Below are 13,337 nucleotides of genomic sequence, written 5' to 3' on the forward strand. Positions count from 1 at the left end.
AACAGGATGGTTTTTTGGGTGCTATTTTTGTTGCCATCTCTCCCTGTTTTAGGCTACCTCATGGGTTCCCTTACACATTTCACATGCCAAATACATATTCTTGATTGTTTTTAAGTTTTCTTTTTTTTCCTTTTTTATTTGTTGTTGTTTTGCTGAAGCAATTGGGGTTAAGTGACTTGCCCAGGAACATACTAGGAAGCTAGGAAGTGTTAAGTGTCTGAGACCAGATTTGAACTCAGGACCTCCTGACTTCAGGGCTAGTGCTCTATCCCTTGGCCACCCAGCTGCCCCGGCTTTTAAGTTTTCAAGGATGAATGTTTCTTGAGAAAAAACATCCTCTTGATCATCTTGCCCATGGCAGCTGTGACCTTCTGGTTCCTCAGGCTATAGATGAGAGGGTTAAGCAGGGGAGGCAGTGTGGCATAAGCCATTGCAGTTAAAAGGTTTTGGATAGGGGATGTGTCTGATGTGTCCCTGAAAACTGCCATTATGGAAGAACAGAGAAATAATATGAGGATTATCAACTGAGGGGAGCAGGTTGAAAAGGCCTTGTAGCGTCCTTCCACAGAAGGAATCTTGAGCACACTGGAGAAGATGCGGGCATAGGATGCAATTAAAAACACAAAGCAGAATAACAATAAGGATGAACTTGCTACAATTAATACAAACTCAGTATTAAACACATCAGAGGCTGAGACTTTCAAAACATGAGGGATGTCACAGAAAAACTGATGGATCACATTGGATCCTGAGAAAGGCAGCCGAAACATGTTCCCTGTGTGTACAGCTGAATAAAGAAGCCCACTGAGCCACGAGCCAGCTGCTGCCCAGAGACAACGTGCTGGAGTCATGATGATGCCATAGTGGAGGGGCTGGCAGATGGCCACGAAGCGGTCATAGGACATGGCCACAAGCAAAGCAAACTCTGTGACTGCAAAGAAAAGAAAGAAGAACATCTGGGCAGCACATCCCAGGAGGGACAGGGACTGAACACCACACAAGGTATTCACAATGAATTTAGGAAGCGTGACAGAGATGGCCCCAATATCCAGCAGGGATAAGTTACTCAGGAAAAAATACATAGGATAGTGAAGGTGTGGGTCAGTGATAATTGCAGCACAGGTGAGAAGATTCCCCAGGAGCGCTGCCAGGTATATCAGCAGGAACAGCGCAGCGTGTAAGATCTGCAGCTCCCGCGAGCTGGAAAACTCCATGAGGAGGAATTCTGTGATGATTGAGAAGTTGCCCATCCCTGCTGCTGTGCTGTAACTTAACTGAAAATAAATGAATGTTTAAGTATCAAAGAGGTCCAAAATGTTGAAAATTTAAAAAAAACTTATTAAGCTAGAAGTTGGAAACTATTCTGTCCCATTAAACTTGAACCAAAGCAAAATTACATGATATTTTAAAGTCAAAACCAGCTGAAGGTAGAACTTATAGGAGAAAACAACAAGGCTAATTCCAATAGTTTTGGAACTAAGTTTTAAATAATTAGTCCTGTAGAATGACCAGAGAAGGTTATACATGATAAACATTAGAAAAGTGAACCCTGCAAAGATAAAAGAGAGAACATCACCTCCAAAGGTAGAAATGGATTTTGTACTTGTGCACATACAAACACATTTATGTGAGCACATATGTATATACATTTGTTCATATATAAATACTTGTATTTTCATACATACATCTATATATATATATATGTCTTTCTCTCTATAGATATATACTACTATATCTATACAGTTATCTATATGTCTATTTCTATGTATAAATCTTAAATTGAGAAAGAGAAAGACAGAGTAACAGCAAGACCAAGAGAGAGAGAGAGAGAGAGAGAGAGAGAGAGAGAGAGAGAGAGAGAGAGATGAAGTTGAGGGAAAGATTATCAATTTTATTTCATATTCCAAATCACAAAATTGGTTTCAAAGCACTGTGACTTTATATACAATTAAGATAATTTCATTGGCAATATTGTTTCACAGGATGGTCAAAGAAGCCCCAAACTGATTCAATTTTTTTTCGTACAAAGTAACTAAGACCATTGGTAGAGTTTGGAACTTGAAACCAATTATTATGACTCTAAATGCAGATGCCCTCAGAAAGAAAAAAAAACAAATAAAAATAGTGATATTGATGTCAGTTTTCACTTCTGCCCAACTCTCCATGATCCCATTTGGGGTTTTGTGGGCAAAAATATTGGAGTGGTTTGTCATTTCCTCCTCTAACTAATTTAACAAATAAGAAAATAAGACAAAGAGGATTAAGAGACCTGCCCAGGATCACAAACAAATAAGTATCTGAGGTGAAATTTAAATTCACGAAACTGAATTTTCCTGTTTTCAGACCCAGCACTCCTTAAAACGCTCTTCAGCTGCTCAGTTACTGTGTCCCCTAATTCAAATGGTCAATAGATATTACCTAAGATTTATGTCATAGTCTTAGTCATAGTCATAGTAAAGAGAATCTCACACAGTAGAAATGCCATCTCTTCCAAAATGAGCCTCATATATTTGTTCATTTCTTCCCTTTGCTAATCTCATCTCTCTAGTCCATCTTTCATGTACTTGACAGGCATTTCAAGAGCTCTGATTCTGAGTTTATACATAGGAACTGATCACCCTATTACTGCTCAGATGTTGTTTTTCCTTCTTGCTAAGACTGTCCACATTAGAAAAATGGCTTTCTGAAAAAACAAACAAATAGACGTCCCCTTTCTGCTCCCAAACTGAATGGCCATCTTCAGCAGGCTTTTGGTTCATCAGGTGAACAATGGCCACCTGAATAAATTCCCATTATCCTTACTTGGAATCTTTTCTGTAACTAAGGTGAAGAAGGTCCTTCCAAGGGCATCTCTCTTCTAGTTAGAGAAAATCTAGGCAGAAGCTAGCACAAGTCTCTTGTATGGTGCAATGATCAGAAGATGGAACTGGGAATACAAGAAATATGATTTTCACAGTTAATTTTACCCCTTCCTAAGAATTTCACTGTTCGTCTTTCATGTTTCCTTCTTAGCACCAAATCAAGCATCGAGAAAATTAGCAGTTTTGACAACATAGTCTAAACTGCCCTTTCCAGAGCCAACATTTATAATTGCTAAAATTTCTGCTTAATATTTCTTATTGTGTAAAAGAAATCTATTTCCCTAGGTCAGCTGTTTTGAAGATGAACTAATTTACTTTGAAAAGAAATTACTAATGACTTTTATTAATGATTTTATTTCCACAGGCACCTAATGGAGAAAATCTGTGTTTACCAATGCAGATGGACAAGACACTGAGACGTATGCATAGTCAAGTCACAGTAAGTTAAAAAGCACTTGTTAAGTGACTATCCTGTTTCAGACTATGTAGTTAGCATTGGGGTTACAAAGAAAGGTAAAGCTACACCCAGAAAGAGAACTATGGGAAAATGAGTATGGACCACCATGTATACTTATTGTGTATCTAATTTATATTTAAATATATTTAACATCTACTGGTCATCCTGCCATCTGGGTGGGGGGTAAGAGGTGAAAATTTGGAACAAGAGGTTTGGCAATTGTTAATGCTGTAAAGTTACCCACACATATAACCTGTAAACAAAAGGCTATTAAATAAAATTTAAAAAAATTAGTATGGACCACAAAGCATTTCCACTCTTTCTGTTATTGTTTGCTTGCATTTTTGTTTTCCTTCTTAGGTTTTTTTTTAAATTTTCTTTCTAGATCCAATCTTCTTTGTGCAACAAGATAACTGTATAAGTCTGTTTACATATAATGCATTTAACTTATTTAATATGTATTGGACTACCTGCCAACTAGGGAAGGAGGTAAGTGGGGAGGAGAGGAAAAGTTGAACAGAAGGTGCTTCTATGTTTTGTAAATAAAAAGCCATCATAAAAAAAAAAGAAAGGTAAAGATGTCCTGACCTCAATAAACTTGTCAAAAAGGAAGAGAAAACAAGCAAATAAGGACATACAGATGATATAGACAGGCACAATTAGATATAATCTCCTAAGAAAGCCAAACTTGTAAAAGAGCCAGAGGCAGAACTCAGACTAAGGTCTTATTTAATTCCAAGCTACCATACTACCCACACCAAGATACAAACTACCTGTCAGAAAAATAAGAATTACTGAGAAATCATTCCCATGATTTTGACTTCACACATTAAGTACTTGAACAAACTGACCAGTGACAAAGGAAAATTATCATAGCCATCATGAAGAAGACAAAACCTGAGTTATCTGTTGTGAGGTGCATACTTCTTGGTACATGATGTCATTGTCCATTGCATTCTCTTCACATTAAACATTTCTACACAGAATCTGGAGACTCTCTCTTTCTTCACCAATTCATTCCATTCTTACCAGCAGACTCAAAAGTATCTCAAGGTACTCAAAATCTAAATCTCTGAACCTGCAGGCATTGTAAAGATTTGGGGTGATTCTTATGGAACTATGGAATATATTGCCCAGTGCCTTTTGGAGAAAGTGTTGTGAAATCACCAGAGTATTCAAGGTAAACATCACCATGCCCTTGGTTTCTATGGATTCTCTGACCCATCCCTTGAGTATAATTAGATAGGGCACAATCTTTTTCATAAACAACAAAGTGAAAACCATTCTCCCTTAATCTCATTAAATATCAGCCACAACAATGTGTGTAGCAGCTCTTTTTATGTTGCAAGGAAGTTGAGAGTGGGTGTCCATCATTGGGGAATGGCTGAATAAGTTATGTATGTGAATGGAATTGAATTGTTTTTAATTTTAAAGCTTTTTATTCTCAAAACACATGTGTAGTTTTCAACATTCATCATTGCAAAACCTTGTGTTCCAATCTTTTCCCTCCCTCCTATCCTCCACTCTCTCCCCTAAATGGCAAATAATCCAATATATGTTAAATATGTGCAGTCTTTCTATATGTATATTTCCACAATTATTATGCTGCATAAGGAAAATCAGATTAAAAAGAGAAAAATGAGAACAAAAATAAATGCAAGCAAATAACAAAAAAAAAGTGGAAAGAATATGTTGTGATTCACACTCAGTCCCCACAATCCTTTCTCTGGGTGCAGATGACTCTCTTCATTGCAAGGCCATTGCTACTGGCCTGAATCACCTCACTGTGGAAAAGAGCCATGTCCAAATACTACCTAAACTAATCTATTTATTTAGTGCTATACCAATCAGACTCCCAAAAAACTATTTTGATGACCTAGAAAAAATAACAACAAAGTTCATATGGAAAAACAAAAGGTCAAGAATTTCAAGAGAATTAATAAAAAAAATCAAATGAAGGTGGTCTAGCTGTACCAGATCTAAAATTCTATTATAAAGCAGCAGTTACTAAAACCATCTGGTATTGGCTAAGAAATAGACTAGTTGATCAATGATATAGGTTGGGTTCAAAGGACAAAACAGTCAATAACTTTAATTATCTAGTGTTTGAAAAACCCAAAGACCCCAGTTTTTGGGATAAAAATGCATTATTTGACAAAAATTGCTGGGAAAATTGGAAATTAGTATGGCAGAAACTAGGCATTGACCCACACGTAACGCCGTACACCAAGATAAGGTCAAAATGGGTTCATGATCTAGGCATAAAGAATGAGATTATAAATAAATTGGAAGAGCATAGGGTAGTTTATCTCTCAGACCTGTGGAAGAGGAAGGAATATATGACCAAAGAAGAACTAGAGATCACTATTCACTACAAAATAGAAAATTTTGATTATAACAAATTGAAAAGTTTTTGTACAAACAAAACTAATGCAGGCAAGATTAGAAGGGAAACAATAAAATGGGAAAACATTTTTACAGTCAAAGGTTCTGATAAAGGACTCATTTCCAAAATATATAGAGAAGTGACTCTAATTTATAAGAAATCAAGCCATTCTCCATTTGATAAATGGTCAAAGCATATGAACAGACAATTTTCAGATGATGAAATTGAAACTATTACTACTCATATGAAAGAGTGTCCCAAATCACTATTGATTAGAGAAATGCAAATTAAGGCAACTCTGAGATACCACTATACACCTATCAGATTGGCCAGAATGACGGGGAAAGATAAAGCGGAATGTTGGAGGGAATGTGGGAAAACAGGGACAGTGATACATTGTTGGTGGAATTATGAACATATCCAGACATTCTGCAGAGCAATTTTTAACTATGCTCAAAAAGTTATCAAACTGTGCATCCCCTTTGACCCAGCAGTGCTACTACTGGCTTATACCCCAAAGAGATACTAAAGAAGGGAAAGGGACCTGTATGTGCCAAAATGTTTGTGGCAGCCCTGTTTGTAGTGGCCAGAAGCTGGAAAATGAATGGATGCCCATCGATTGGAGAATGGTTGAGTAAATTGCAGTATATGAATGTTATGGAATATTATTGTTCTGTAAGAAATGACCAGCAGGATGAATACAGAGAGGATTGGCAAGATTTACATGAACCGATGCTAAGTGAAATGAGCAGAACCAAGAGATCATTATATACGTCAACAACAATACTGTATGAGGATGTATTCTGATGGAAGTGGATTTCTTTGACAAAGAGAAGATCTAACTCAGTTTCAATTGATCTAGGATGGACGGAAGCAGCTACACCCAAAGAAAGAACACTAGGAAATGAATGTAAACTGCTTTCATTTTTGTTTTACTTCCTGGGTTATTTATACCTTCTAAATCCAATTCTCCTTGAGCAACAAGAGAACTGTTCGGTTCTGCACACATATATTGTATCTAAGATCTCTGTAACCTATTTAACATGTATAGGACTGCTTGCCATCTGGGGGAGGGGGTGGAGGGAGGGAGGGGAAAAATCGGAACAGAAGTGAATGCAAGGGATAATGTTGTAAAAAATTACCCTGGCATGGGTTCTGTCGATAAAAAGTTATTAAAAAAAAAAGAAAAAGAAAAGAGCCATGTCCATCAGAATTGATCACTGTACAATGAGATGCTGTTTACAATGTGTTCTTGGTTCTGCTCACTTTTTAGCATCAGTTCATGCATGTCTCTCTGACATGGTTTCTGAAACCATCCTGCTGATCATTTCTTATAAAGCAATAAATTTTCATAACATTCATATATATCATAACTTATTTAGCCATTTTCCAACCGATAGGCATCCACTCAGTTTCCAGTTCCTTGCCCTACAAGAAGGGATCCTACAATATCTACAGACCCAGTAGAGACACTGCTGAAGCAAAGGATATGCACAATTTAATAGCCTCTTGAAAATAGTTCCATATTGCTACTAGATCAGGTCAGAACTATACCAACAATATATTGGTATTCCAGTTTTCCCACATCCCCTCCAACATTTATCATTATCCTTTCCTGTCATCTTAGCCAATCTGACAGGTGTGTAGGAGTATCTCAGAGTTGTCTCAATTTGCATTTCTCTGATCAATAGTGATTTAGAGCATTTTTGATATGATCACAAATGGTTTTAGTTTCTTCCTCTGAAAATTATCTATTCATATCCTCTGATGATTTATCTATCACAAAATGGCTTGTCTTTCTATAAATTTGAGTCAATTCCCTATATATTTTGGAAATGAGTTTTTCTCAGTTTACTGCTTCCCTTCTAAACTTGTCTTAATTGGTTTTATTTGTACAAAAACTTTTTAACTTAATATAATCAAAATATCCATTTTGAATTCCATAATGTACTCCAGTTCTTTGGCCACAAATTCTTTCCTTCTCTCTATATCTGAGAGGTAGGCCATCCTTTGTTTTTCTAATTTGCTTAGAGTATGACTCTTTAGTGTCTAAATTATGAACTGATTTTGACCTTATCTTGGTGTAGGGTGTTATGTGTGAGTCAATGCCAAGTTCCTGCCATACTATTTTAAAATTTTGCCAACAATTTTTGTTAAATAGCGAGTTTTTATCCCAGAAGTTGGTGTCTGGGTATATCAAACACTAGATAATTATAGTCACTAACTATTCTGTTTTGTGAACCTAAGCTCTTCCATTGATCGACTGCTCTATTTCTTAGCCAGTACCAAATGGTTTTAATGACCACTGCTTTATAATGTAGGTTTTGGACTGGTACAGCTTCATTTGAATTTTTCATTAATGGAATATTATTTTTCTATAAGAAATGAAAAGCAGGCCAATTTCAGAAAAACCTGGAAAGACTTATTTATATGTAGTGATGCTGAGTGAAGTGAGAAGAACCAGGAGAACATTGTACACAATTATTAGTGAGATTGTGTGATGACCATGTTAGATTTAGCTTTTCTCCAAGACAATTACAATAGACTTGGTATAATGTCCAGGCAAGCTTTCTGGCGTTCTGGAAGGGCCTTATTCTCAGCAGGATAGTCAGCATGAGATTGGAGAAGAATAGAGTCCAACGTTTTTATTGTCTCCTTCACAGTCTGTGTCTGTCATAGTCTGACCCAGTCTCAATCTGAGTCTGACATTGTCCCCAGTTCTCTCGGCCCTTAAATCCTCTATTACAATTACATCATTACAGTATACTGAGTATAAGCCAATCTAGAGTGATCATATCATTATATCAAACGAGAGTAATGATATCATTATAAAATACTAGATACATGTGAACTAGAAAACCAATATCTCATCAATTCCACAGAGTTAACACACTGTTTCAAGTATACTTCTCCAAAGTTCTGGCTTTCTACAACTTGGAATGGAAAATGCCATCTACATCCAGTGGGAAAGCTATGAATACTGAATGTGGATTGATACATAGAATTTTCTCCTTTGTTTGCTTTTTCTTTCTTGTATTTTTTCCCTTTTAATTTGATTTTTTTGACAACATGATAAATATAGAAATATGTATAAAAGAATTGTATATAATTAATAGATCAGATTGCTTGCCATCTTGGGGGAAACAAAGATAAGAGAGAAAGGAAAAGAATTTGGGGGACAAAATAACATAAATATTGAAAACTTTATATGGAAAAATAAAATATTCTTGAGGAAATGTGTATCAACCATAAACTACAGATTATTAGGAGTCTCTCAGTCCATGAGGATCTTATCAGTAGTCATTAAACATTTGTTCAATGCCTACTATATGCCAGGCATTCGGTCAAGTGTAAAGAAAATGAGGGCAGGAAGAAAGATAGACAGTACATAGTACAAAAGTATGAGTCAGAAATACAAAAACATCATCTCATTGTTAATGAGAATACTGTGTTGGTCTCCATCATTAAATGAAGGTTTTAGATGTCATGGCTCCACCTTCCAGTCAGAGAAACAAGTGCTAATAATAAAATGTAAATTTTATAGTTTATTCGATTTCACAGGATAATATGATTTCACAATGTATTGTTTTTTAATATTTTAAAATGTTTTTCTTTTCCCCAGTTACAAGTAAAACAACTTTTTTTACATTTGATTTTAAAATTTTGGGTCCCAGAGTCTCCCCTTTCTCCCTACACCCACCCCATTGAGAAGGCCCATAAATAATTTGTGTAAAACATTCCCAAAAAAAGTCATGTTTCAAAACAACAACAACAACAACATAGATTTCTCTTCTGGAAAAAAATAAACTTTCAAGAAAAAAAAAAGGTAAAAATAAAGTATGCTTCTGTCTGTATTCAGACACAATCAGTTCTTTATCTGAGTACGATAAGTTGCTTTTTAAATGTTTCATATACAATTCACTTTTAAAAATTTTATTATTTAACATTCCTCATTTTGAGGTCTTTACTCCAAACAGATCAGAGTAAAGGAAAAGGACTTAAATATAAAAATATTTACAGAAAGCTTTATGTCATAGCAAACAATTGGAAATATGGGGGATTCCCATCAATTGAGAAATGACTGTATAAACTGTGGTATATAGTTGTGATGGAGAACTATTGTGTTATGATAAATGATGAAGGGAATGCTTTCAGAAAAACATGGAAAGACACATATGAACCACCGGAAAGTGAAGTGAGTAGAACTAGGATGTAATTGTACAAAATATCATTAATACTGTAATGATAACCAACATTGAAAAACTGAGCTATTCTCATAAATCCAATAATAATTCCAAAATCTCCTGATGAAAGATATTATCTGCCTCCAAAGAAAGAATAAATGAATTCTGAAAGCCAACTGCTATATACATCTTACATGATTTCACAGGTATAACTGATATCACATTGTTTGCTTTCTAAGTAACCACTGTAGAATTGGGAAGGAAAAAATTTAGAACTCAATTTTTTAATGTTAAAAATAAATAGCACTTATTTTAAATATCCATTTTCCTGATTTCCCTCCACTATTTTGCATTAGTTAATGTCTTTTTTCTTTCTTTTTTTCCCCTGAAACATGTTCTTAATCATTTCTAACAGCACAGTAGTAGTCCATCATAATTCCATACAGCAACTTGTTCATGTTCAGCCATCCCTCAAATAATGGGCATTCCATAAATTTCTAATTCTTTCCCATTGCAAGAGAGCTGTTATAAATATTTTTGGACATTTTAGTCCTTTACTTTTTCTTTGATTTCTTTGTCAAATAGCTCTAGAAGTGATCTTATGGTTGTATAAACCCTTGAGCAGAGCTCCAACTTGTTTTCTACTGTAGTTAGACCAGTGCACAACTCAGCCAATTTATTTATAGCTCCAAATAAATAAAATATCTTTTAAAAGAAAATGGCAAATTGTTCAATTACTTTATAAATGGCACATTAAAGTTAATTGTTGCTGTTCAATCATTTGTCAGTATTGACTTACAAGAAAAAATTTCTACATAATTATTGATTTTAAAAAGTAGCTTAAAACCCCAAACTCTGAACTTACATTCATGTTTATCAGCATGATAAACTAGACATGACTATCATGATAGACAAGCAAAAAACAAATCTGGATTGGAAATGGAAAAATAGGGACACTGATGTACCGTTGGTTGAGTTGTGAACTCCAACTATAGTCCAACCATAGTAGATGTAAACACCTGAACGACAACAATCTCAGCATTTAAAAAGTCTTGTCAATGATTTCCTTTGTATTTATAGTGTTGTCAAGGCATAGAACGTTTTCATACTACTACTTACCATGCATCCTATTATTTCATGTTAGTCAATTCTAGAATCTTTTTCATAGCAAAAAATTGAAAATCCAATGAGTGGGAAAGGGCTAAATAAATGGTGGTAATTAGATGGACACAGCCAGTTGTCTCTTGATCCTTTCTTTCTCCCTCTTTCCTACTAGAGAGGAAGAAACTAATCCCTCTCAGGTCTTTCCTTTCTCCTGGAAGAGAAGATAGATATTAAGATGTGATCTTTTCTAAATTTGCTATCCACTCTTTTCTATTTTCCTCAGTTTCCTCATCTGTCATTAGTCTTAACCAGTTGAAACAATTTCTTGCCTTTTAGACCACAGATATCATATTATGTCCCAATATAATGGCCCTAAAATCCACATTGTTTTGTGTGTATGTAGCTAACCTTAACTTTATATTTTGTCCTTTAATTATAAATCTAGTTCTAAAAAAGCAAGAAATGAGCATTTAATAAATGCTATTTCCCTATCTGCCCATCCATTAATCTGTAACTTTATATATCACTCCATTCATACTAGAATCTCTCTGTGTGTCTCTTTCTGTTTGCCCATCTCTGCCTTTTTTCTCATGTCTGCCTTCTCCTTCTCTGTCTCTTTCTGTCTCTCTCTCTCTGCCTCTCTTTCTTTCTGTTTCTGTCTCTCTCTTGATTGCTCTTGCTCTCTCTCTCTCACTCTCTCTCCAGCTAATCAATGAATTGTCTCCTAATAAAGAGATGTTGTGCTGGGTACAACATCTATTCTTTTGATGGCACAGCTACCCAAAGACAATGGGCAGGTGTCATGATAATTCCACTCTAGATAATAGTCATTTACAGTTGGATCTGTTATAAGGAAAAATTAAAATGGATTCACTCCATCCCATGTAGCATTCCATCTAAGAGGCTGTTTTCCTGGGTCCTATTATTTTTGGTGCCATTTCTCCCTGTTTTAGGTTACCTCATGTGTTACCTTACATATTTGATAGGCCGGACACATATTCTTCAGTGTCTTTAGGTTTTCATGGATTAGTGTTTCTTTCTCTGAAAAAACATCCTCTTGATCATCTTGCCCGTGGCAGCTGAGACCTTCTGGTTCCTCAGGCTATAGATGAGAGGGTTAAGCAGGGGTGGTAATGTGGTATAAGCCATTGCAGTTAAAAGGTTTTGGATAGGTGATGTGTCTGATGTGTCCCTGAAGACTGCCATTATTGAACAAGAGAGAAATAACATGAGGATTATCATCTGAGGGGAACAGGTCGAAATGGCCTTGTAGCGTCCTTCCACAGAAGGAATCTTGAGCACACTGGAGAAGATGCGAGCATAGGATGCAATTAGAAAGGCAAAGCAGAATAAGAAAAGATATGAACTTGCTATAATTAACACAAACTCAGTGTTAAACACATCAGAGGCTAAGACTTTCAAGACATGAGGAACATCACAGAAAAACTGGTGGATCACATTGGATCCTGAGAAGGGCAGGCGGAACATGTTCCCCGTGTGTACAGCTGAATAAAAAAGCCCACTGAGCCACGAGCCAGCTGCTGTCCAGAGACAACGTGCTGGAGTCATGATGATACCATAGTGGAGGGGCTGGCAGATGGCCACGAAGCGGTCATAGGACATGGCCACCAGCAAAGCAAACTCTGTGGTTGCAAAGAGGATAAAGAAGAACATCTGGGCAGCACATCCCAAGAGGGACAGGGACTGAACGCCACGCAAGGAATTCACAATGAATTTAGGAAGTGTGACAGAGATGGTCCCAATATCCAGCAGAGATAAGTTACTCAGGAAAAAATACATAGGATAGTGAAGGTGTGGGTCAGTGATAATTGCAGCACAGGTGAGAAGATTCCCCAGGACGGCTGCCAGGTAAATCAGCAGGAACAGCGCAGCATGTAAGATCTGCAGCTCCCGTGAGCTGGAAAACTCCATGAGGAGGAATTCTGTAATGATTGACAAGTTGCCCATCCTGCTGCAGTGCTGAGATTTGACTAAAAACAAATGAAAGTTTAGGTTTCAGCAAGAGAAAAGTGTTCAAAAGAAGGAAGAATTAAAATATTTATTTAGCTAAAGTGTGGAAGCTGTTCTGTCCCATTAAACCTGAACAAACCCAAAATTACATTATTGTAATAATGTATGTAATGATGTAAGGCCATAATTAACTGAAAACTGATATGTGAGAAGAAATGATGAGATTAAGAGTGATCTCTTCTGGGACCCAGTTTTAAATATTTAGCCCTGCAAAATGACCAGAGGAAATTACTCATTATACAAAGATAATAAAAAAAGACTACCTCCACTAAGGATAGAAATGGATTTCATACTTGTATGTGAACATTCACATA

The 13,337-nt window shown here is 36.1% G+C and overlaps 2 protein-coding genes across 2 annotated transcripts; both read right to left on the reverse strand.

The window, feature by feature from the left end:
* Positions 1-296: 296 nt before the first annotated feature.
* LOC100933437 (olfactory receptor 14I1-like) lies at positions 297-1,250 on the reverse strand. Its single transcript, XM_003774416.1, has one exon. It carries the CDS (start codon positions 1,248-1,250, stop codon positions 297-299), a length of 954 nt encoding a protein of 317 aa, XP_003774464.1.
* Positions 1,251-12,018: 10,768 nt separating this feature from the next.
* LOC100933178 (olfactory receptor 14I1-like) lies at positions 12,019-12,960 on the reverse strand. Its single transcript, XM_003774415.1, has one exon. The coding sequence runs from the start codon at positions 12,958-12,960 to the stop codon at positions 12,019-12,021; it is 942 nt and encodes a 313-aa protein (XP_003774463.1).
* Positions 12,961-13,337: the final 377 nt, after the last annotated feature.

The sequence above is a fragment of the Sarcophilus harrisii genome, chromosome 6 (genome assembly GCF_902635505.1).
Source record: "Sarcophilus harrisii chromosome 6, mSarHar1.11, whole genome shotgun sequence".
Classification (NCBI taxonomy): Eukaryota; Metazoa; Chordata; class Mammalia; order Dasyuromorphia; family Dasyuridae; genus Sarcophilus; species Sarcophilus harrisii.

Excerpts from the sequence above, each read along its gene's own strand:
- LOC100933437 (XM_003774416.1), bottom strand. The coding sequence starts at position 1,250 with ATGGGCAACTTCTCAATCATCACAGAATTCCTCCTCATGGAGTTTTCC.
- LOC100933178 (XM_003774415.1), bottom strand. The coding sequence starts at position 12,960 with ATGGGCAACTTGTCAATCATTACAGAATTCCTCCTCATGGAGTTTTCC.